Source organism: Abramis brama, assembly GCF_963993115.1.
Source record: "Abramis brama genome assembly, chromosome: 7".
Classification (NCBI taxonomy): domain Eukaryota; kingdom Metazoa; phylum Chordata; class Actinopteri; order Cypriniformes; family Leuciscidae; genus Abramis; species Abramis brama.
In genome coordinates this window covers 5,958,328-5,984,787 of record NC_139969.1, presented here as the reverse complement: position 1 = coordinate 5,984,787, position 26,460 = coordinate 5,958,328, and the positions used below count along the sequence as shown (strand labels likewise).

The 26,460-nt window shown below is 37.3% G+C and overlaps 2 protein-coding genes across 5 annotated transcripts in view; both read right to left on the bottom strand.

The window, feature by feature from the left end:
* The window catches only part of hecw1b (HECT, C2 and WW domain containing E3 ubiquitin protein ligase 1b), a 38,130-nt gene extending 14,640 nt beyond the window's left edge, over positions 1–23,490 (bottom strand). The window contains exons 1-12 of one of the 4 annotated variants that reach the window (XM_084119714.1): positions 23,215–23,490; positions 21,315–21,354; positions 14,285–14,615; positions 12,279–12,386; positions 10,869–10,963; positions 9,320–9,395; positions 6,460–6,629; positions 4,504–4,646; positions 4,296–4,396; positions 2,088–3,245; positions 1,858–1,959; positions 470–620 (exon numbers count right to left, since the gene is read on the bottom strand). In XM_084119714.1, the coding sequence (XP_083975840.1) occupies positions 470–620; positions 1,858–1,959; positions 2,088–3,245; positions 4,296–4,396; positions 4,504–4,646; positions 6,460–6,629; positions 9,320–9,395; positions 10,869–10,963; positions 12,279–12,386; positions 14,285–14,579 (2,399 nt within the window). In that variant the 5' untranslated portion in view covers positions 14,580–14,615; positions 21,315–21,354; positions 23,215–23,490. The remainder of the gene's footprint in view (positions 1–469; positions 621–1,857; positions 1,960–2,087; positions 3,246–4,295; positions 4,397–4,503; positions 4,647–6,459; positions 6,630–9,319; positions 9,396–10,868; positions 10,964–12,278; positions 12,387–14,284; positions 14,616–21,314; positions 21,355–23,214) is intronic. The other 3 variants (XM_084119715.1, XM_084119712.1, XM_084119713.1) reach the window with 3 other exon arrangements.
* Positions 23,491–24,155: 665 nt separating this feature from the next.
* Positions 24,156–26,405, bottom strand: ccr12a (chemokine (C-C motif) receptor 12a). The gene is made up of 2 exons (XM_084119735.1): positions 26,252–26,405; positions 24,156–26,158 (listed from the first exon to the last, which is right to left on the bottom strand). The coding sequence occupies exon 2, from the start codon at positions 26,137–26,139 to the stop codon at positions 25,075–25,077; it is 1,065 nt and encodes a 354-aa protein (XP_083975861.1). The 5' UTR covers positions 26,140–26,158; positions 26,252–26,405; the 3' UTR covers positions 24,156–25,074.
* Positions 26,406–26,460: the final 55 nt, after the last annotated feature.

Below are 26,460 nucleotides of genomic sequence, written 5' to 3'. Positions count from 1 at the left end.
GTTAAAAGGATGCTGTGAGGAACAGAACAACAAAAACATTTAACATTTTCTTATGTCAATTTGCATCTCAAGTAAATAAACTTGAGAATGCTTAGATATCTGTACTGAAAAACAAGACAAAAATACTGAGTAAGAAAATCAGTTGTTGCAACATCAGCTTAATGATAAAAGACACCAATGTGCAATAAATACATTTTTAATAATGAAATGAAAGAATTATTATTCATCAAGTAATATTAGCCTAAATGTAGGCTGTTTACTATTGTCAAGGCAAGGGTCAAGTTGGTGCATTAATAGAGTACAGTGGCTCATTTAATCAGAGTCAGAACTATCCATTTTATATAAAAAATTTGGACATCACAGGATGCACCATTAATGCAATCCAACTGATCTGTATCTAGAAGTGTAAAATGTTGGTTTACTCAGAAAACTGTTAAAAGAGGAACGACTGATAAACAGTGCTGTTTACCTCCTGTTGAGCTGCTCCATCTGTTGGACGGAACCAGACCTGCGCAGGCCATCCGGCGTGGCTGCGGACGTGGGCCGTTGCCATGTGGTGGTCCGGTTAATGTGATCCACGTAGAAAACACGACCGTGACTGTCGATACGGGCCTCCCAGTCTGAGCGTGCCAAACAAAACACAAACACACATTTGATGCCCAAGTCAATATTCGGGTCTGCCAGGCAAAAAAAATTAAGTATTTAACTTTAACTTTAATTAGTATTATTTAGCATTATAGCATTATCAAAAATCCCCTCAATGTAGGATGTTTCAGATTTGACTCATTTTTTGGGTTAACTACACACACACCCCAACAGCATGAAAATTAAGTCTTTGAAAGCAGACCTTCTTGGCATTACAGTAATCAGTGCCGAATATCTCACAGTGTGGGTTAGTGAGTGAGACTGAAAATACTCATATCTGATAAGAAAGTTTGTTTGCGTACAAGTGGTTGTATTTTGACTCTCTACAGCTTTGATATACAGTGAAGGGCGGTAAACCAGAAGAAAGTGATACATTTGGATGGATTTCACAGTTTTGATGATGAAATATTTATTTCCATCTGAACTTCCATCCAACTTCCAATTTAAAAGGCAACAAAATGTATAAAAAACAATTACTTTCTGCAAATAAATAAAGCATGGGTTAATCTCATGCTATGGATGTTTTTGTGAAGTAACATTTTGCTCATACAGTATCTGATGTTTCGTAATAGACATAGGACCTCATATGATTCATTTAAAATTTTATTTGTGATAATTGAGGTTTTTGAAAATCTTTATTTATAAATTATTATTAAAAAAAATCAATCAAATTAATGCAATATAAAAAAAGTTACATGCACTACCATTCAAAAAGGTTGGTGTCTGAATGTATTTATGTTTTTGAAAGAAGTCTCTTTCTCTTATGCTCACCAAGGCTGCATTTATTTGGTGAAAAATACAGTAAAAATAGTAATATTGTATGTCATTTTAAAATGAATTTTCAGCATTATAACTTCAGTCTTCAGTGATCCTTTAGAAATCATTCTAATATGCTGATTTAGTGCTCAAATACATTTCTTATTATTATCAATGTTTAAAACCGTAGTGCTGGCTTAATATTTCTGTGGAAACTGTGGAATGAATCTATTGATAAACAGAAAGAACAACAGCATTCATAGAAATCTTTTGTAACATTATAAATGTATTGACTCACTTTTGATCCATTTAATGTGTATAATAATAAAAGCTGAATAAAAGTATTCATTTCTTTAATGTATATATTATTATTTTGATAACTATGTATAATTTATAGGCGAATCACCTGAAGTACATTGAATAGATTACAGTGCGTGATGAGACAGCAGAACTTACTTGGGGGCAGCGGCTCGTCTATGGTGGGATAGTGATGTGGGTCGGGCCGCAGTGCTGGTAGCTGGCTCACTGCAGGATGGTTACAAGGCAAAGGACATTCTCCTAAACATACCACAAACACAAGCCAGGGCATTCTTCATAGATACTTTAGAGTATCTGCTAAAGGGAAAACCTAGATCTACACACACAACACATGATCTACTGTATGCATGGAAACCCCGTCTACTCACTCCTGCTGCTTGGACCAGCTACAGGTGATTCTCCATTATCCATAATGCCATGCGGGCTCTGGACGTGACTGTCTGGCGCCTCCTCCCACTGACAGCTTCCGTCCCCCGGCTCCCGGCTCTTAGCGCCTTGTCCGGTCTCTCCCTCAAATCCCAGAATACCGTTCACCCTGTCCATCTCGTCCTCGTCATCCTGTGAGGAGAACACAGTGCTCTCCGATCTACGTGCGCTGTCTAGAGACGGCGCCCGCACAGGGCCCGAGGCCCTATGTGCCATATGACTGCAGCAGGGCACCGGGCTCAAATCGCATTCGCTTTCCCCTGGTGATCTCTGAACTCCGGTTTGGCCCTCAGCCCCGAGCGGCTGCCCATCTCCGTCGAGCATCTGAATGAGGTCGGACAGGCGCTCGTGTGAGCGGCTGCGGGGAAGCGTCCTGCGGGGGCCGTTGGGTGTTAAAGCATGAGGCTCAAGAGTCGCACCCTCTTCCTCCTCCTCCTCCTCCTCTTCCTCCTCTACCCCCTGCGGCCTGTCGGGCTCAAGCCCAGCTGCATCTCCTGGTTGAGCTTGAGTGGATGGCAGGCTGTGCAGGAGGTGGTGGATTCGGATGTAATGGGAGCGTGGCGTCTCGGGTTCTCCGCAGGCTGAAGCGATGACCGTCTCCAGCTCAGACACGGGTAAAGAGCAGGGTCGTGGCTTCCGTCTCGGTGTGGTTCTGATCCTGAGCGAGCAGCCTTCCTCTAGATCCACCTCTGGTTCCTCTGAAACTGGCTGCGGGTCCGGGATCGCCTCCTCTTCAACTCCAGCAGGAGCTCCTGAAAAGTCTGCAGGCTCATCGGCAAAGGCACTATCAGTTTCTGCCTCTTCTTGGACCGTCTCTTCTGCTTCTCCGTTGGGTCCACCTACGTTGTGCTCCATTTGTTCACTGCTCTCGGCAGCTGCCTCCTGCTGCTCTGTCTCTAAAGGCTCTTCCTCTATTGCATCTTCCTCAGCTACACAGTTCTGCCCGGATTCAACGTCCATGGGCATCTCTACAGAAGCTGCATCTCCATCTAAGGGCAACTCTGGGGCCTCCTGGTCTAAGCTCATGGTGTCTTCTGCTTGAGGTTGGACTTGAGCTTCTGCCACTGGCTGCTCTGTACTAAGAGACATGTCCTCATCATCTGTGGAGAGGACAGAAATCTGTGACCTACATGGTACAATGCATATATAGCAATACCGTCTAGTAAAGATGCACAATACTGGCAAGCATATGACTTTTTAATGTTATCATGAGTGGTCTGATTAGACTAGTATTAGAAGCCAGTAATATGAGGGTTTATGATAATTAACTAAACTACTGCTCAAATGTTTAGGGTCAGCAATGAATACTTTTATTCAAGAAGGATGCATTCAATTGATCAAAATTGACAGTTAAGACATTTATAATGTTACAAAATAAATAACGTTTCAAATAAATGCTGTTTAAAACTTAAAACTCATCAAAGAATCATGAAGAAAAAAAAATGTATCATGATTTCCAGATTTTTTTTTTACAATTTGTGAATGGCCGTTTCTGTTTTGAAGTCCAACAAAGTGCATCTATCCATGATAAAAGTAATCCACACGGCTCTGGGGGGTTAATAAAGGCCTTCTGAAGTGAAGCAATGCGTTCGTGTAAGAAAAATATCCATACTTAAAACTTTACCGACTAAAATAACTAACTTCCGGCAGACGACCGTACGCATACGCAAGTCGGCTTATGCCACAAGAGTAACCCGTGGTGCATGTATGACGTAGGATGTAGTTTAGACGCCTCTCTGCGTTCGTCATTACATTGTGCGCCAAGGTCAAGGGTCACTCTTTCGCCGTAAATCGATGCGTACGGCCATCTGCAGGAAGCTAGTTATTTTAGTCGATAAAGTTTTAAATATGAATATTTTTCTTACACAAACTTCAGAAGGCCTTTATTAACCCCCCAGAGCCATGTGGAGCACTTTAATCATGGATGGATGCACTTTGATGGACTTCAAAACAGAAACGACCATTTACTGCCATTATAAAGCTTGGAAGAGCCAGGACATTTTTTAATATAACTCCGATTGTATTCGTCTGAAAGAAGAATGTCATATACTCCTAGTTTGAGGGTGAGTAAAACATGGGCTAAATTTCATTTTTTGGTGAACTAACCTTTTAAGGACTTTAATAAAAGGTAGAATAAAAACTGGAATTACCTGGGTGGATGGAGGAGGTAATCTCAAACCTGAACTGCAGCTGGCCACTGACATGCTCTGTTGGAAGCCTCCGACCCAGAGTGTAACTGACCACTCGATCACTATTACAAAACACAAGCAAGCACCTTGCAATTTGCATTTCAACTCAATAGCATAACAAATTTTCTTTTTCAGTTTAGTTTAGGTTTGATTTTCTGTGAGTACGTACCCAATAGCATGCTTCTCCAGTAATCTTTGCACTGGCATGGACAGCTTGCCCAAGAAACGCTTTATGATGGGTCGGCTTTTGGCAAACTTGTCCTTCACCTCAATCTCCAACACATCCGTGGGCAGAGACACAAAATTAAAGCGCTACGAGAAAGAAACACAAAGACACAGAGGAAGAGACTGCAATCATTTCAAGAAGAACTTGTAACCTAATATGAAAAAAAGTAAACTTGTTGGTATCAAGCAAATGCATATTTTACAAAGTAATGTGAATGCAATGTGAGAAGTCATTCTTCATCGTACAGTAGATGGATGTTGCTGGAGTAAAAGACACTGTAGAAAAACTAAATGAACAGATAAAATGGTCATAAAAGCCACCCAAATATATAATATATATGTGTGTGTGTGTGTGTGTGTGTGTGTGTGTGTGTGTGTGTGTGTGTGTGTGTTAATATTTGGAGCTTGGCTGTATTGGCACTCCAAATATTAAAATATTAAGTTGTATGGGCAGTTGATGCATGTCTATTGGCCTTCTAGTTTTTTAGTCAAAAACATTAACATTAAGTTTTTAATGTTAAACATGAAGTTTTTAGGTTAATTTAATTTAACCTATAATAATTAAGAACTGAAGTTCAGCTATTATGATCACCTATAAAAGATACAGCACTAACCAAAGGGTCTCACTCAAATCTCTTCAAAAACCGATAGTAAGGAAACAAACCCGCTCTCCATCATTCATTCCCCATATCTTGACCTATTTCAATCCTCTGCTGTAAGGCGATCTCCTCTACTCATCACAAATCTAATAAGAGCACTTAGCGGAGGACGATATCATCCAGAAACAGCCACTCTACAACATGAAAGCAATCCCATCAAATCCAGGTGATCTCATCTCATCTGCACCAAAAAGATGTAGTGATGTGAATTGCAAGGAATTTAATGATTCGGATTCTCAATCCATTTAAATATTACGGTTATTTTAAGGTTTCTTAAATACTTTTGATAAAGCACCAAATAATTCATCCTAATTACATATACTATCTACTATCGTTCAAAGGTTTGGGGTTAGTAAGATTTTATTTTAAAAAGAAATTAACACTTTTATTTAGCAAGGATGTATTAAAAATGATCAAAAGTGACAAATAATGTTGTCCTTATGAACTTTCTATTCATCAAAGAATCCTGAAAATCATGGTTTCCACAAAAATATTAAGCAGCACAACTGTTTTCAACATTAATAATAATAATGAGCAGCAAATCAGCATATTAGAATGATTTCTGAAGGATCATGTGACACTGAAGACTGGAGTAATGATGCTGAAAATTCGAAATAGAAATAGAAAACCATTATAATAATACTGTAATAATATTACACAGTTTTAACTGTATCTTGATCAAATAAATGCAGCCTTGGTGAACATAAGAGACTTCTTTCAAAAACAATAAAAAAAATATTTTTACCCTACCCAAACTTTTGAAAGGTAGTGTACATTGTTTAGATACAATTAATTAAACAAAGGTTCTAACTGTGTATCTATATTCTCTCTAATTGGGTCTGTTAGTGAGCGAGCGAGCGAGCCATTTTAAACCAATGATTTTGTCTGTGATTCAAATCATACAGTTCTCATATTTGTTTATAAATAGAACCGTTTCTAAATTCCCAGCCCTACAAGGATGACATGCTGTCTAATGAAAACAGAAAAAGATTTGAACTAAATCCGGTCCGTCAGTCAGCAGGACAGTGAGCCGTGTTTGGGATTCTGCAGTGACGCATCAAGTTAATTTGCAGAATGAAGGATTTACATGACAAATTCCATGTGGAATACAAAAACACAGAAGGGCAGCGTTGGGTTAAACGTCTGTGAATAATAACAGTGGGGCCAGATATTGTTTTATAAGGATTTATATATGAGCATGTTTAATCTAGAGTGTGTATGTGCTTGTTTGTTTCCCATACCTCCCTCTGCCAAACGGGATTAATGGTATTGCAGACGATGCCTGATCTCTTCTCCTGGCCGTGGTGAGGCAGGGCAGGGAAGATGCTGTGCTTGCCGGGGTGGATGGCGATCTTCAGGTAGGGGTCGGGGTTAAAAAACATGCCTTTCTTCAGCCCGGTGGCCTGGAAGTCTGACCACAGCATAAAGACAGAGAAATTAATTAGAAGTAGAAGTCAAGTCGGCTTTGTTTTTACTTTTATACAATATAAATAGTTTCAAAGCAGCTTCACAGTGATAAACAGGAAAGTAACAGAATTAATGATGCAAACTTGATGCATCAAATATGAGACAGATTCAAATTCTGCTGTAAAGCAGCTGTAGTGAGATAATAGTGTCATCATTCAGCTCAATTCAGATCAGCGTTGATTCAGTTCAGTTCAATAACTGTGTAAAGTTCATTCAATATGAAGCAAGTTCAATTCAGCTTTAAGCAGCTCTGAAGACAGTAATGATATTATTCAGCTCCAGTTCAGTTCAGTGTTAACTCAAATCAGTTCAATAACAATGTTGATGTTTTGAAGAAAAAAAAAAAAATCACATATAAAGCAGAAGACAACAGTGTCATTATTCAGATCAATTCAGTTCAGGTTTTGTTTTTCAAGTTTACTGTCAGTGCAGTAAAATCCATAATATTGCTGGATATTAAAGGGGTCATGACATGAGAAATCAAATTGGCCTTGAACTTTTGACATACTAAAATATCCTGCAAGTTTCATTGGATAAAACGTCTTTCTCATTACAAACAAAGCTCCAAAAACGATGTGTTTAGATATTGTGGGATTTGTGACATCACACGGACAAATAAATTTGCATATGCTTGCCTCCAGAGCAAGACATTGACGAATTGTATACAGCATGGCACCATAGGTCCCGTCCCCTGGTGTTCAGTTGCGCAACGGCGGACATTTGTCTTCACCGGATGCGACGCTGACACGGTCTACACTGTATACAGTTTACAGATGTACATTCAGTTTCAGACATACTCCATGCGCTTAAGTCTGCTGACAACAGGACAAATGAAAGAGCGAAAGAACGTTTGCTTTGACGCGTCCAGTTTAAACAGCTTGTTTGCATCTCTGTACAGACTTCAGAAGGATCCCAGCGTCAGGAACAAGTGGATGGTTTATTTTAATAGCGCCCCGCGTCTGAAGATTATATATTATTTTGTAAACAAGGCACAGTGTAATGGAACTTTTGTTGAAAGATGAAGCAGCCAACTGTATTGGATCTGACAGCAGCTGCATCACAAACCACAAGTAAATGATTTCATAATGCTTTGTCTATAAATAACAGTTTTATATGGATAATGTATACAGCCAATCATAACAGTGGCCATTTACTGACAAGCCTTAAAAGAGCCGCCCCGTAAAAACGGATCATTTCAGACAGAGGGTCAGAATCAAGGTTGAAAATATATGTTTTTCTGCGCATATATATATATATATATATATATACTTTTTTCTTCTTTTTTTATGTGTGCAAACATTTTTCATTAACATTATTATTGGACTTCAAGAACCATATTAAAATAACAATTAAAAAAAATGTGTCGTTACCCCTTTAAGTGTGTTTTAGACCAGAACAGGCCGAATATAACTGCATTAAAAGGAACAGAAACAGAAACACAGACCACCATATAAAAGAAGAGAATTGAGCAGAATATAATAGAACAGAAGTTAATATGGCAGAACAAAACAGGCATTGAGGAGAACAGAAAGAATACAGTATAGAAAACAGTATAGAACAGAATAAAACAGAATAAAACATAGAACAAAATAAACGAAAGAACAAAACGGAACAGAACAAATAAGAATAACAAAATAAATTAAAGCTGCAAGCAGCGATGAAAAGGGCCCTCGCACCCCTGCCACCGCCACCCGGCGCCTTTAGTAAAGGCCTTAAGATTACACTCACCAAATTTGAAGAGGATCAGATCAAAACTGTAGGAGGAGTTCGTTAAAGTACAACATCAGGAAATGGCAAAAACTGCCCAAAATCTGAGAGGAAGTTCAAAATAGCTGACTTCCTGTTGTGTTTAGGGCTATGCTCCAAGAGACTTTTTTGTAGGTACTGGGTCATTACATGTATGTACCAAATTTCATACCTGTACGTGAAACCTAGAGCCGGGGCAAAATGTGGGGGCAATAATTTACCGAATTTGCCCCCCCCCCAATTTTGAAAACCATATCACACGTAAATTTTCACCACTTCTGAAGCGTGTGCAAAGTTTCATGAGTTTTCGAGCATGTTAAGGCCCTCTAAAAAGCGATTCACTTTGGAGAAGAAGAAGAAGAAGAAGAAGAAGAATAAACGGAGCAAAAACAATAGGGTCCTCTCACCATCGGTGCTCGGGCCCTAATAAAACAGAACAAACTAAACAGAAAAGAGAATAGAACAAAACAGAACTGAATACTACAAAAAGAGAACAGAAAGAACACATAATCATATGTAACAAAAAGTAGAACAAAAAGTAGAAAGGAACAGAATAGAACAAAATAAGAGAAAAGAAGAAAACAGAAATAATCCAGAGTATTAGAACAGAATCGAACATACTTATTTATCATTACATGACCAGGACCAAACTTGCATCTAAAAATCTCCTAAATTGCTCAACAAAGATGTACCTTGCAGGAGTGGTCTTTTATAAGGAAAGAAACAAGTAATTGAGGTAAACATGTTCCTATAGTTGTTTACAGGAGACTGCAAGCATTGGATCAATAATGAAATCTCCTGGATAAACTAAATATAGAAGCCCCATGAATATTGATAAAGCTTAATGATGGACTGTCTGGTCATACCAGTTTTTATGGAAACACACACCTGACAGAGAGAAGCTGATGAGTCTTCTTCTGCCTTGACTCTGAGGTACGTCATCTGTGGCCACCGGCTTAAACACCTGAAGGCAGAAAGTTCAGGGCGTCAGATTTCATTGGAAACACACAACTTTTGCATAATATCAGCAGCCATATCCTGATAAAAAATTATGATAGGACAGCCTTTTAGTGCAAATCACTCACAGTCTCACAGCATCATATTTGAGACAATCTCTCAGTTCTCAGAAAAAAAAAAAAAAAAAAAAAGTAAAGATTAAAGAAGATTAAAAATACTTCTGAGAAAGCAATTCAAGTCCAGAGGAGATGGGGAGAAAACTGTGAAATACTGTGTTCAGCTCTGAAGTGTCAGTTCTTCCAGATTCCTCATTGCAAAAAAAATGAGAACCTTTACACAAAGGGTTAAAAAATGTGATTTTCTTTTGTAAAACATTTGTCTTTTTGACTTGACTCTTTTAGGTCAGACGTTACCATACAGTATTTACATCACAGCCATTCCTAATAATGCAACCAGCCAACAGGTTAGTAACTAACACCAAAGCGTTGAAATATGTTCTTCACACATTCATTTGGCTGAAAACTCAAAAAGCCGCAAGCAGATGCGGACATTCGGTGCGACAGAAACTGACAGGAAGAGAGAAAGATATCAAAGATGATTCAGTCTTTAGTGCTCTGAAATTCAATGATCAAAAATAAAAAATGTTCAAAGTGCACCTATTATGCTTTTGTTTTCTGAATATTACCTTTCATGCAGTGCGTAAAATAATGGTTTGTGAACGTAAAAAGTCTGCAATGTTCAAAGTGCAAAATATAAATTGAGTTATTGTCTCCCAAAAGAAAGAACCAATTCTGAACTGCCAAAACATTTGTAACAAATTTGCATAATGCCGGCCTATGGTGTTCATTGGCTGCCTGCGGACAACGACCCGCCCTCAAACACTGTAGTTGTAGCTGAGGCCTGAAAAAGGGGTGATGCTTCAATGTATATTATGATCAAATTAAAGTGTTTTTGACCTTTGATACATGTAAACCTATTGTAGGAGACCTCCAAAACAAAATTAAATCTTAAAAATAGCATAATAGGGGCACTTTAATGAAAATGATTGATGTGATGTGAACCTAAGTGTGGGGAAAACTAATTTTGTTAAGTTGATAAAAATGTGTTCCTTTCACATGTAAATGACACACTTTAGCTTTAAGAAACAAAAAGAGAGTTTGGTTCACTCTGTGCTTATGGAGGTATGGAGGCCTGTATTAAGCCATCAAATGATAACCTGAGATTATCTGCAGCGTTAATCCTCTGAGAAACAGATGGCACGGACTGTCCTGCTCTTGAAAAACTCTTGATGAAATGTGACGCAAGATAAAACAGCTGCATTCTCCTCACATCTGTAATATCATGCAATGGAATCGCCGCAGAGATGCACACATCAGGAGGTCACATGACTGATCCCTACACACTTATGTTACTCACCACTGCTCAATTAAAGGCATTTAAACCATGACAAAAAATACAATTTCTTTTTTGATCTGCTCACCGGTGCGGAGGGGTTCTTCACGGTCACGCACGGTGTGGTGGCCCGCAGGGCTCCGCTCACTCCATGATAATATTTAAAACAGATTTTAGTCTCCACTGAAAAACAGCCAAGCACAGAAAACGTCAAAGGTCACAGCGAGGAAACTCTTTTCTTCCAGATATGCTTAACTCGTCTTGTTCACATGGGCCTATAGAGGCTTTATAGAAGGTGACTAAATAGTTTCCAGCCCACCTAGTAAATTATAAATGCTGTCACCAGCTAGAAATAGCAAGTAGCCAATTTTACATCGTCGGTGTATTGGTTGCTTACTTTTTTTCAGGCCCCTAACCATCATTTGGTTGCGAAGGAAGTGTCTGGAAATGTTCGTCACTGGTTTCGTTCAAAGTAGAAATAGTTGAATGTGGTTATTGTCCATTTTTATTTTTTTAAAAAGGGCCCTTAAATATATCCCACCCCAACTTCCTCTTTCAATAAGAAACACATCGACACAGGACAGAAAATACTGTGATAAAAGTCTTGCTATTTCATTATTTGGCTATTTGCCAAATAATGGCCAGAATTTATATTTTAATATTAATAATATTAAACAATATTATAATATGTAATATTACTTTTAATATATTTTAAGTTATAGGACATACAAAATTCTCACATATGACATCTGACCTGCTTTAAAACACCATGAATGTAGTGTTCTGTTGCAAAAAAAAAAAAAGCATTTCTTTTGATTTGCCTACATTTTAAAAGACTGATTCGATTGTTAACGTTTTATGACTTCAATGTTTAGACATGCTTTTAAAATTACATTTTTAAAGTGATCCATTAAAACTGAATGGAGAAACATTAAAACATAACAATATGGGATTTCATAAAGCCACACTTCATCACTAATTTGTCCCAAAAAAAAAAAAACAGATTTATTTTAAACCTGATTGGTTTTGTGAGTTTGAGTCCATATGTAGGCGTGTTTCCTCTCTAGTATCTGTATCTGTAAAAGTGCCAAAAATAAATGGAAAAAAAGAAACAGCATATAAGCCATATGGCCTCACAGTGTAATACATGAGAATGATTTCAGGACCGTCAAGCAGAGACAGCGTAGCCTAACATAACCCTCAAACAGCTGAGGCTTGTGCTTTATATTAATACAAGGCACACACATCTTTTCATGAGACACTATATTAAAACTAAATGTATTTTGCGTGCCATAAAAATGAAAGTGTTTTATCTTCACACTTCTTGACTTGAAACACCTTTTGTTTGTATGGAAGTGGTTTGTCTTCCTGTGTTTGTTACCATAGCAGCCAAAAGCTAATATTAGCTAATGGCATCCTGTTTATGGGAAATAAGTGTCTATAATGCTGCATCATTTAATAAGAATGTTTTGCAATGTGCAATTAAAACTGCACATACGTTCTACGAAGTAGGAGTTGGCCTCGATCTTCCAGACGATCTGACCTTTGTGGGAGCCATTCACACCTCTGTTTTTGTAGTCCAGAAAATTCTCAGAAAGTACCTCATCTAAGATAAAGAGAAAAGAAAAGCCTCATATCTTATTCTTCACAATTATGGCATACAGGAAGTTCACATCTTTTGATTATTCATTCATGGTAGTTCTAAAAGACGAGAAAGCTTTTGAACTCAAATTAAAGCCAAAAAGCATTAACAGCTTTTAAAGGCCATCAGGGAACCGTTATAACACTAGACACACAAGACAAAACTATATCGCTCTCATTATAGAGTTGTCTACAAGCAAATGTGTGGCCTTCAGCTGAGGGACAGACTGCTTTTATTTTTTGCTGTGTTGCAGAGCTACTCCAGGCACTTTATTTTTTCCCTGTCTATATGAAATACAATATACCACATATCACACATATATCATGTTTTTGTTAAACAAAAAACATGATTTCTTTACCAATTAATTTTATTTGTTATGAATTTTAAATAACTTACACTACCAGTAAAAAATTTGAATAATTTAGATTTTATATTTGTTTTTTGTTTTTTTGGGGGGGACAGTAATAATGTGAAATATTACAATTTAAAATCATAGTTTCAATTTGAATATATTTTAAAATGTAATTTATTTCTGTGATGCAAAGCTGAATTTTCAGCATCATTACTCCAGTCTTCAGTGTCACATGATCCTTCAGAAATCATTCTAACATGATGAATATACAAGAAACATAAGTGTAGTAGTGAATGTTATACTAAACATCAAAGTCAGCTTGTATGGAAGTTCATTTCCACCTCAGAGTAAAAAAGTTAATCGCAAGACTAAGGTTCAACATGAGTCACATTGTGAAATATGAAGATGCAATTGCAAGAAACAAAGCTGCAATTATCTAGAAATAAAGTCAAACTGTGAGTTACAAAGTTGCAAATATGAGAAACAAAGCAGTAAATTCTGAGAAATAAACTAGTCATTTTACTTTATCGAGGTAGAAATGGGCTTGTGATGTTTCTGGCCTTTTACATTACTGTAAATAATTTTTGTTTCTAACCATGTATGCAGTAGAAAACCATCTATGTACTGGTGCTCCAAACCCCCAGAAACCAAATACACAGCTCTGAAGAATATATAACTTCAAGAATACACTGTGATTCACACGTTTGTGGTCAGTATAATATATTTTTTTATAGAAATTAATACTTTTATTCAGAAAGGATGCATTAAATTGATCAAAAGTGACAGTAAAAAGCAGCCATGATAAATACCTGATTTCTATGGAGGCATCTGATGACCAAACTATATTAAGAGTTTGTGAATGTAAAAAATTAAGTGAGCTGGACAATGCACATTTTTAGTGAACCGTATCGTTAGCTGAAGGCAAACCATACTCAGACCACCTCCCGAGTGTTCACATACAGACCAAAAGTCCAGCGAACCGAGATAAAACCCCTGAAAAGGACCAAGTGTGAAAACGCCTAGAATGATTTCTGAAGGATCAAATGAGACCAGTGTAATTTTCCAAACATTTGAATGAAATATTCATTAAATCTGAGTCTTAACATTTAACCAGCGGCATAACGGTGTGTTCACACGGGGCGTCAGCGTCAACGCTTGACGGAAGGCGTGGCTGAAGTTTGGCACTGACGCCATGGTCATAGCAGCGTCAGCCAATGAAATTAGACAGGAACTCAACAACAAGCTTCATTGAACAGGATGAACGTGATTGGCTGCCGCCTGGCTACTGTATTTGCATAGAGCGATCCTGATTGGCTGACGCTTCCGTCTGCGGCGCTTCACTGGCGTTGCTCGCGGCAGAAGTTGAGCAACGCCAGTGAAGCGCCGCCGACGGATCCACAATTCTTTTCGGCAACGCTTGACGTCACCCATTCAAAGTCAATGGGAAGCGTTGACGCTGACGCCCCGTGTGAACACACCGTAAAACACGACCAGACAGAAACACGCTCACCAATGAGGTACATGCCAATCCAGTCGCCCGCGTCCACCTCCTCCTTGATGTCCCAGCAGAGTGTGATGTCCTGCGTCTGACCGATGGTGTAGCTGGAGGTGCTGACGGTGAGGGTGGAGCGGCAGTGGGAGGTCACGAGGTCAGTGTCGCTGGTGGAGCGCAGCACGGCCGCCGCCAGCTCCTCAGAAACGCCATTCTGGAAGTCCACGTTGGGGAACTGCTCAGGGTTGAAACTGTGCCGGATCGGGTCCTTGCATCGCCTCCTGCCATGAGATGCACGAGATGGAGAGGCCATTGCTGCGAGCCCGAGAAACCTGTTCTGGTACAAGTTCTGAGGAAAAATCAAGAGGCAAGAGTAAATCAGGATGTATCCCATCATTGCTTTTGGATTTTTTTGGAACTTATGGTGTGCGAATCCAACTGTCCTGCGAACAATCATGTCCTGGAGATGCTGTGCTAAATGCAGACTTTTCATGGTCAGCCTAGAAAAGACAACACCGCTGGGAGCGAGGCAGGTCGGGACATGTTTGAGGGGGAAAACAGCAGCTGAGACACTACATGTCACCAACAGGGAAACCAAGAAGATCATTCTGTAAGACTACTTCAGCTGGGAAAAAACATCTGCATTGAGAGATTCTTCTCAAAGAGCAAATTGCATGCGTGCATTGAACATAGGCTATAGAAAATGGATGCATACTAAATAAGCAAGGCACACATGCGTTAACTAGAATGCTGTGCTTCCTGCTGACATCTGAGACAACGGCAAAGTTGCAAGAATGAAATTACCTTAGAAGGGTGCTATTATCATTAACCAAACTAAGGGCACGATTACACAACAATAATGTACTGAGAAAAAAAAAACGCGTAGAGTACAGTTGACAGCACTGTCAAAATGATCCCCGTTCACACGGATCCACGAAAACGACTAAAAATACTGTCAGGCCAGAAGTTGGCGATGTCACTTTGGAAAGAAACACTACACGCATATAGACTGAACATGTAACGCGCATGTGCATGACTTTGACGTTTTCACAAATTCACGTTTGTTTAGTTTACACGGAAATGATAACGGTATCGTTTTTAAAAGTTTGTGTTATCAGGGCCACAAAACGCCGTCGTCATGTAAATGACCAGCCAAAACGCATTATTAGTTTTCCTTTTTTTTAGTTGCTTTTAGTTAAACGATGTGATCTAAACGCCCCCTAAAACAAATTAAATTAAACTTACATGAAAACATTTTTGTTTAAAAAAAACTAATATAATTATAAGAACTGAAACTAAACTTAAAATACATTTTTATGATTCCAGAACTTACTAAATAAAAAATAAAAATGACCAGAAATTAATTTTACTTCTTGATTAATTTCATAACCCACAACATGAAAATGACACAATAGACAACACTAGCAATAACACCCAACGGACCTCAGATATTTAATGCCACTATTTAAATGAGATCATTTGATATAAAATGATTGAAATAACTTAATATATAGGCTACTAACAAAAGTTTGGTGTCAGAATTGTGAAACATTATTATAATTTAAAATGTTCTATTTTAAAATATATATTTTAAAAGTAAAGCTGATGTATTTACTGTCACTTCTGATAAGTTTAATGCATCCTTGCTGAATAAAATATTAATTTCTTTCAAAAACAAATTTGACTGATCCCAAAACGGTAGGTATAGTACTATGTGATATAAAACTCTCCTAAAAACTAATAGTTACAGAATGAAAACGAACAGAAATTAAACTTAACTGAAAATAAAATGAAACCAAAATTAAAAAACCAACCCTGCATTCTGAATGCCTACTGCTAAAACTAAATAAATAAATAGTTCATGAGAAAGTGTGGAGTCTTTAACAAAAAACAACAACAACTGTAGTTTGGTAAAACGTTGTCACATGACCTCATTCCATTGCATGTTTAATTCAGCGAGTGATGTCCTGTTTTCATCTCTAATTAATTAAATATAAACGTAATGTAAATCTCATAAATAAATAGGGTTATTTATTTAACTGGATTATTCACAACATCCTCTCCCTCATCTGTCTACTACACAGTAACAAGCATTTTTTGGACACACAGATGCATGTGTAGCGTCGGCTTACACTTCTCTATGGGACGCCAAAATCTTGTGGTTGTCTGTGCAGCAGAGATGGGTCAGAGTGGTTAACTAGTCAATCCAACAACTGTCTAGTCAATTAGTGAGGTCAGCTAGAGATTTAACCAGAGATTTGTTTTTGCAGCGTTGTTTTAAAGGAGATGAACTTAAGAGACATGACTTCCTCTGAAGGGTTTTAGCATGCAGACAGCATGCAATGTAGGACTGTCCACATGCTAAAATGCTTTTGTAATAAACAACACCTTTAACCATTTTAAAATGTGAAGATTTCACATATTTTTCATTTATGTTCTACGTACCAATGCAGACGAACACAGGGTCCAAAATTAACATTCGCAAGGGCCAAATAAGAATACATTTTTTTTATTAAAAAAATTATTAAAAAAAAAAGTTTCTTTTTTCATGACAAAAAGAAAGTAAAAAAAAAATATGACAAGGTATAAAGTTTAAATTATAAAATCTATCTTTGGCAAAAAATGAATGCGTGGTGATTAAATACTGTATAACAGTGTAACTCGATAACTTAAAGGATTGGTTCACCTAAAAATGAAAATTCTGTCATTAATTATTCACCCTCGTGTCATTCCAAACCCGTAAGACTTTCGTTCATTTACCACTTTATTTACAGAATATTAATCTCCAATGCGCGTTCACGAGAGCACCACGTGTGTGTTGTGTTGACACGAGAGCAGACGTTGATGCGTGAACACGTGCTGGAGATTCAATTATGTAAATAAAAGTGAAAAATTATGTTTTTTTGGCGCAAAGCAGTCGCTTCACTTCATAAAATTGAGGTTAAACCACTGGAGTCACATGGATTACTTTAATGATGTCTTTACTGCCTTTCTGGGGCTTGAAAGTGGTAGTTGCGTAGCTGTTAGAAAGCTCTCAGATTTCATCAAAAAGATCTTCAATTTTGTTCTGAAGATGAATGAAAGTCTTACAGGTTTGGAATGACATGAGGGTGAGAAACTAATGTCAGAATTTTCATTTTTGGGTGAACTATCCCTTTAACATAGAACTACATGATGTCTCAGATTTCATGTGTCTTTTAATATCTTTTGGAAAAAACACTAACATTTGTTTCTCCACAGAACACAAATTCAGTGTTTTATACAGAATAGGCTATACTGTTATTACTATTTTGTTTTTTTCATAACCCATAACATGACAATGGCACTATATAACATCTGATATATCAGATATTTAATGTCACTAATGATATAATTTGACAAACTTACTGAAATAACTTCGGTACGATTTTATTAATATATTTGAAAGAAGTCTCTTATGCTCACCAAGGCTGCATTTATTTGATTAAAAAAAAGTAATAGTAATAATAGTGTTATTACAATTCAAAAATAAATAACTTGTTCGTTTATGTTTTTTATTACGAAAAGAAGGCAAAAAAATATGACAAAAGATATAAAGTTTAAAACCTATATAAAAATAGGTCTTAGGTCAAAATATGAATGTGTGGTGAGTAAATATGGTATATTTACCATATTTATGGCTCAATAACTTGGTAGGCTATTACTGCAACATAATACATGATGTGTCAGGTTTCCTGTCATTCAATGACTTTTGGAAAAGGACTTAAAAAAAAAATGTTCCTCCACAGAACGCACATGTAAAATATTTCTTACAACATTATGCTACAAAAATATAAGGAACAAAATCACAGTGTTGATCCATGTTTTTGTGACAGGTGCAGACGAAGTCATCTCGAGTGATACAATGGCCTGAAGTGTTAGTCGCAATAAAGAAAAACAACTCAAATGTATTGCAACCCTGGTGTACAGTCACCAAATGCAGAATCATTCTGATTCACAGCATAAGCCGAGACTTCACTTCCTCCTTCTCACCATCCCAGTTCGCACGAAGCCTGCAGAACAACAGAACTCACACAACATGAACTTGAAGCCCCTGTTAAACAGCATGAAACTGCACTGCATAAGATAGACAAGACTAATCCACACAAAGGACACTCAGTCAGCAAATCCAATTTTACCCACAATCATCAGCCATTTCTACTTCCTAAATTCGACTGAGGCAATCTGACAAATTTAGAGGGCAGATAATGCTTAAAAAAAAGAAAGTGGCTCGAATTCAGACCCGGAAACTGAACGAGTGAAAAATGACACTACAGACTGCACCAAAGAAAACCAGTTCAGAAAAATATAACCTGTTGTCCAACACATTGAGCTGAGCTATGATGCTCAAGGAGCATATATAAACATCTGTCTGCTGTTATGTAAGCTCTGAATAGCAAAAGTTAACAGTTTGTCTAAAAGATTTACAATACTACTTTTCAAAAGCTTGAGGCTAGTATGAATATATGAAGAGGTCAGATACAAAAGCCTCCAAGTGCCATCTGAAATTTTCTTCTAGAATGATCATTTTTATCAAGGTCGTATTTTTAAGTTCAGTAATTTCACTTAAACGGCAATGAAAATTACCTATTAACTGTCATTTAAGTGAAATTACTGAACTTAAATATACGAGCTTGATAAAAATGAAAAATTTCAGACGGCACTTAGAGGCTTTTGCATCTGAACTCTTCATATATACAGTGCAATGCATAAGTGAATACACCCATGCTAAAGTTGACTAAAAAGAGGAATAAAAAATCATATTTTGGAAATTGAACTTAATGCCTTAATTAAAAAAATTAGGAAAAATCCAACCTTTAAGGACACCAATTTTCTTTGTGAATGAATAATGTATCGTAAATAAATAAATGTTCTTCCTTAAAATACATGGTGCATAAGTGTGTACACCCCTATGTTAAATTCCCATAGAGGCAGGCAGATTTTTATTTTTAAGTATTTTTAAAAAAAATTTTTTAGGATACTATGCATCCTGATAAAGTTCCCTTGGCCTTTGGAATTAAAATAGCCCCACATCATCACATAGCCTTCACCATACCTAGAGATTGGCATGGGGTACTTTCCATAAGATCATCTCTCAATGCAAATCAAACTAGCTTTTAGGCTAACTGAAATAAAATCATGCCAATCTCTAGGTATGGTGAATGCTATGTGATGATGTGGGGCTATTTTAATTCCAAAGGCCAAGGGAACTTTATCAGGATGCATAGTATCCTAAAAAAAAATATAAAAAAATACTTAAAAATAAAAATCTGCCTGCCTCTATGGGAATTTAACATAGGGGTGTACTCACTTATGCACCATGTATTTTAAGGAAGAACATTAATTTATTTACGATACATTATTCATTCACAAAGAAAATTGGTGTCCTTAAAGGTTGGATTTTTCCTAATTTTTTAAATTAAGGCATTAAGTTCAATTTCCAAAATATGATTTTTTATTCCTCTTTTTAGTCAACTTTAGCATGGGTGTATTCACTTATGCATTGCACTGTATATATTTTTTTTAAGAAATTAATACTTTAATAGAGTGGTGCAGGTATGATGTTAGAACCTAGAAATGTCTAATTCGCCGCTGGTTCCTATTGGGTTTTATAATGGGATTTTTCAATTTATGAGTAAGATAAAGCCTGTGGTAAACATAACTTGACGATATAAACATAACTCGTTTTGTTCTACAACGTACACTGCACACACTTACACCCAAGTAGTCTTATCTAGTTAACAGCTTAAAAATTAGCATTTTCACAATGGGTGTGTGTAATTTACTTTACAAAGGTAATATTCGAAAAAGCATAATAGGGATACAGGACTTTATTTTTATGTTGACTAGCGAAAGATTGTCTGGAATTGCATTACACTGACCTGAAATGTGTGTGTATGAAAAGGGATGTGAATTCATGCTGAGGTCACCACAGGCCAGAAGGCCGTAGGGGTCACAACCGATCGCAGCAAAGCAATATCAGTAGCAGACCTCCAGCGGTGCGGACGCACGTGATCCTCTTAAAGGTTAATGAAAGGGCAGATGACAATAGAAGCTTTTTTCTTTGCCATTTCTGGTCATTTCTTTGCTCCGTTTTATTGATGGAAAATAGTTGGAATGCAAATTCAGATGCTGATTGAATCATTGCAAATTGCAAAGCAAATTGAATCTTCCACTGAGCGAATGTGTGTTTACAAGACGAAAGGAAGCTTTAACAACGCACCTTGCAATCACACTGACACAGATAAATTAATTATAATCATTAAGGCCCCGAGGGCAGACTCCGTTCAGTCCCGCTGCGAGTGTCTGCGTGTCGCGCAGGATGAGATGCATTAGCTCGAGCAGAGTCAGGCTCGCCGTGCCAAAATGAAACCTAAGAATCTTAATGTACTTACATAACGGAGCGTGAAGGCCTACGGGAGCGGGATATTTCTCCCCAGAATACAGAGATCAAGCCACAATTCTGTTACCAAGAAGATCTGAAGTATGTAATCTCCTCTGTGACGTAGAATAGACTCTAGCATGGCACTGAACATGGCAGTAAATCTGCAAACATCTTGGAGGTTTACATTTATTTTTAATGGCATACTATCATGCTACTATTTTTGCATCTCAGTTCATTTACAGTTTACCATGAGCATTCAGGCATTGTATACTACGAATATTGTTGGCTCTATGAAAAAACTTCTTGCGTCGCTTTGGACAAAAGCATGTAAATGTAAATGCAATTATGCAAATCTGCATGCATTAAATGCCTGGATGCATTTAATTAACATTTTGCCAAAGTATACAACCGGATAACACTGTGTGTGATACTGTATCCCACAATGCAATGTGCTCAATCTGAAGAATTTCCAATATAACAAATGAACCAGAACCAATATCAGCCAAAACTGGAATACAAATGCAAAATAATCATATTTATTTCTGAGATCATAAGCGGATGCCACTAACTAACTGTATTAAAAATGCAATGTGACATCAATTTAGTATAGCTTAAAAAATGAAAGTTCTGTCATCATTTACTCACCCTCAAGTTGTTCCAACCCTGTATGAGTTTCTTTCTTCTGCTGAACACAAAAGAAGATATTTTGAAGAAAATGGGTAATCAAACAGTTGATGGACCCCACTGACTTCCATAGTATGGAAAAAAAAATACTATGGAAATCAATGGGGTCCATCAACTGTCTGGTTAACGACATTCTTCAAAATATAAAAAAACATGTTTTATGGGTTAAAAAAAAGAGGCAAAAGCAAAATATTATCCTTAGAAAAGCTCTACATTGTTACAGGAATCAAAATATATTTTCATTTCAATCTATAAGACATACTAATGGAAATAATACATGGTGAAATTACATAATGGCTCTGGGATCCCCTCTGGGAACTCATCTACGGTAGACATCATGTATAAATAAAAACTTATGAAGTCAGTTCACTCAATAACATCCACGTCATCATGTGAAGGTCGTTTAACAGGAAGCACTTCTGCTTGTAAAGGAACAAGGCCTTTTTTCCTCTTCTAAGCTTTTCCGTTCCTTGATGCTGATTTTACAGCGGATCAATACATAGACTGCTGGTCTCAGATGAATCAATACTAATCTACCTCATCTCTGCTCCTTGCCTAAGCTCTTAACGACCCCTGAGTAACGAACACATGTCCCCAACTAAACACGGACAACCATGCTTATCATCCACCCCAGATATCAGCTTTTAAATCCGTTATTATGTTAATTGTTTGTTTATTTAGTTATTACTCATAAGGCATCATTATTATGTTATTTGAAGTAAGAAAATTACTTTTTTTATGTGGATATTTTCAGCAGTTCTTGAAGTGCCTATACAGCCATGAACAGAATAATTTAAAATGATTATCAATCTATGACTGTCTGATTTCATCTTAACCTTCTTTGCATCCATTACATTGGGGTTTAGGTGTAAGACATTTTAGTATCAGGTGTAGTTTAAGCTTAGATTGTAAGGGTTAAGATGTGAATTATTCAATGACATTCAGGATGGTTGACTTTTTATTTTTGTAAAAAGTTGACCTAAAATAATTATTTAATTCACAAATGGCCTAATAATGATTTGACCGTGTTTTTTAAACAATTTCAATCCAATTTTAGGGGATATTTTAATGACCCTACAAGTTCAATCAAACCATCAAAATATGAGGAAAATATATTTTTGAAAACAATATTTTAAATATGAGGGAAGAACAAATCCCTAAACTTGGTAAAGGTATATATATCTGGCAAAAATATCAGGCATAAAAGGCAAACGACAGCTACAGGTTTTATTTTACTTTGCAAAAAAAAAAAAAAAAAAATGCATAGAAAAGCAAAAGGCTCACTGGAAAAAGCATACGCTGACTACAGCATAATAAGTTATTAAAATTTAGTTGGTTCTCTCTTGATTTTGTCCATAATTTCGTTGTACAACAGCCAAAATGTATAACAACACAATTTGGAATGCTTCATTGCGTTATCACAAATTAAACAATTGCCTCCAGTCCAAGCACAACCATACAATACATGCTTAAAACATCTTTAACACAATTTACTACAATAACTGAATAAAGAGTGGGTGTAGGTGAAGTGTTACTGTGTCAATTTGGGTTTAAGGTTCAGTGTCGAGTGTAGGGTTCAGGAATGATGATGCTCATCTCATCTGGGCCAAATACACACGCACGTGCACGCAAAAGCACGCGCGCGCGCGCACACTACACAAAGACGCGCGAGGCCGCGACTGATGTTGAACATCAACTGAAAAAGGCCAGGCAAAATAAAACAAAACAGCGTTATATCGCAGAGCACTACCATGCTGAAGCCCAGTGACTGTTATCGTGCTGTCATCCACTGCCTCTCGCTACAGACATCTCAAAACACGCCTGACTAGGGAACATTAGTGTGTAATACACAAACACTCACCTGGGTCAGTATCACCTGCCGGTGAATCATCACCTTTTCGTTCATATGGACATTATCCGTCCCATATTTACCCGCACAACATCCGCCCTTTCCTCACATTTGCCTGTTTGCTAAGCTACCGCAGGAGATGCTACATCCTCTTTCCTGGGTACCAGGAGCCTGTAACCAATGGAAACGCTCCGTCAGATTGATTTCTGTTTTTGTTCTTCCAGTTATGACCGTGGTTACGTCTTCCACCTCACCCGCGCACGTACGCGCTTTCCGCACTGAGAGTCCGGACGCTGACTGGATGTCTGGACAGCGACTGGCTGCTCATTGGTCGTTCATATTGTGACGAAATATGATTGGATGAATGTATGGTTGGGCTTGGGTGTGATTGGATGTAGTTGGTCTCATAAGCCCTACCCTCCATCATGGCCATACCACACTTGCGGTCTTTGCTCTTGACCACTTGACTGGTCAAGTGCTTTTGATAACCAGATGGCACACACTGTAGTGATAACTGCAAGAGATTCACTTTTTAAAGTGAATGTGTTTGTTAGTAACAATTCAGGCAATAGCTGTAAAATAACAGTGTAAAACATTTAAGGAAAATTTCTGTAAAAGGTTTTTGCACTTTATTTAAATTAGGATATTTTACTTTATTTTTACGGTTTTTGTTTGGCAGCCGTAGCTGACAGTAATTGACCGTTTTTTAAAGATTTTATTTTTTACAGCGCATGTAACAGAAGACACAATTTAAAATTGTGGTGCTTCTTATTAAGTTATATAAAGAAGTTCAAAATGTAGTACAAAATACTTGTTTGGTAAGGTCTGATTTTTATTTTACTTTTAAAGCAACTGACCGATTCACTTTTATATTTTATATTCATTGAATACAAAACAATGTGTATCGTATAACAGATACTAATTTCTTTAAAGAAAACAACCACAATCAAACAGATTATTTAGAACATTTATTGGCATGTATTAAAATGAAATATACTACAGAACCAAAAGAACACATTGACTGAGTTCACACTCAAAATGAAGATCAGAACAGGATATATTTAGATGTTGACAGGACAGGATGTTTACTCATTTCTGAGAACTTTAAAGAGTTTCATATTGTTCGAAGAAATAGAATGACAAATTCCTGTCACTAATAATTTTCTTTGCAAAGGTTACACCAGCAATATAAAGTCTAGCTATTTACTACTAACAGTATAACTACTTATAACAATATATTTTACACAAAACTATATAAAGAATATAATGTAAGTAAGGAGAGATATATGTTGCAAAAGAATGAATAGATTAGGAGGGTTGCACAATGAATAATATGTTGCAATGATACTCTTTCATCACATAAGCTATTGATTAAGAAGTTTTTTTTTTTTGCTTAATTTTACTTAATTTTTAATTTTTGTTTTTTATATAATTAAAGTGTTTTTTGTGAAGGAATATTTACATGTATGGACAGTAAAATATGAAAGTTATTATTAACAATAATAAGTATTAAATGCCTTTTCACAATTAGGTAAAATTGATGGAGCCCATTAGACATACACTATTCATCATTAAATGAGAAATTATTAGAAACATTTTTTTTTATTGCTTTTTTTTTATGTCATCAAAGGGATATTTATGAAGGAATATTCACAAATGAACTGTAAATGTTTATCAATACTTTTGCTCAATTTGGTAAAATTGATGGAGCTCATTAGACATTAGACTTGCATTAAATGCAAATTATTGAACACATATTTTTATGGGCAAACAAAGCAAACATTGCATCTTGGATTCTATGTTTTTCTTTCTCTCGGCGCTCTGATTTGTGTCCTCTTAACAACAAATTTCCGAACAAAATGAACGGTCACATTAGTGGTCTGTAATCAGTGTCGGGCTCCTGACTGATGTGGTTTTACTACTTGGCATTGAGTGCGAGATATCGATCTTCAAACATGGTATACGCTTGGACAGAAGTTTCAGAAAATGGTTTTGAAACTTCTTCCCCAAAAAGGTATAAAAAACAGGGCTGATGCAGCAGTACAGGTAGGCAAAGTTACGCGTTACGTACAGCGCATAGTCGAGGGTATCTGAGCAGTCGTTCAGGACTCTAGATGACGTCTTGATGGCTTTTAACAGAATGACCACATTGTAAGGAGTCCAGCAGATGAAGAAGATGAAGACAATGACAAAGATGAGTCTGACTGCCCTGACCTTCTGCGTCATGCGTGTGGACATGATCCTGATGATTATATGGATGTAGCAGTACAGGACGATAACCAGAGGCACTAGGAAGAAAAGGACAAACTGCTGATAATAGCCAATCAGCTCCCACTTTGTGAGGGTAGTCTCGTGGTAACCAGTCACTTCGCACTGCTTACCAATTTGACCATCCATCACATTATATAGAACTATATCCTTTATACTAGCAAATATACTGAACGCCCAGACAGCGGCGGCCGATGTGAACGCGTACATTTTTCTCCTGCTCTGGGCTGCAGAGATGGCGTGGACCACTGCAAGGTAGCGGTCGAAAGTCATGAGAGTGAGGAAGAGGATGGAGCTGTTGAAGCCGATCGAGTAACAACTTCCCACCAACTTGCAAAGGATTATCCCAAAGATCCATTCTGACTTGTGGTAGACCGCCCAAAAGGGAAGGCTGAAGGTGAAGATCAGGTCCGAGATGACGAGGTTGAGCAAGAATATGTTGGTGACCGTGCTGAGCTTCTCATATTTGTAGATGATGTACAGCACCAGTCCGTTCCCCACCAAGCTCAGCAAGAAGTTAGTGTAGTAGAACGCTGGGAGAAATGTTGCACCAAACTCGTAGACATTGTCTTTAGAGCATAAAATAACCTCTCCGGTTACGACGCTGTATTGTATTGTGGGACTGGTGTCATAGAAAAAAATTTTGAAATCTGAATCATCATCAGCCATTGGTGTCTGAGGTCAGATTCTGTTGCAATAAAATCAAACAACAGCAAATACAGAGTTAATAAAACAATTCTATTGAGGATCATTCTGACCATCAAATATTGGTTTCACTCACCTGTGCCTTTGGTAAAGAAGTGTGTGCAACACTCTGCAGCTGCAGCAGAACTGACGCAAACGCGTTGTGGCTTATCAAGAAAAACTCAGCACACATCCTGAACGAGGAACTTAAGAAGGGCATTTAAATCACCTCGTCAGCACTACGCAAAACCGGTTTCACCATCACTATTTTTTGGGTGAGATGTCATGTTTTGTTTTGTTTTTTTA

Bases quoted from the DNA above. Each gene is read 5' to 3' on its own strand.
- ccr12a (XM_084119735.1), bottom strand. From the start codon at position 26,139: ATGGCTGATGATGATTCAGATTTCAAAATTTTTTTCTATGACACCAGT.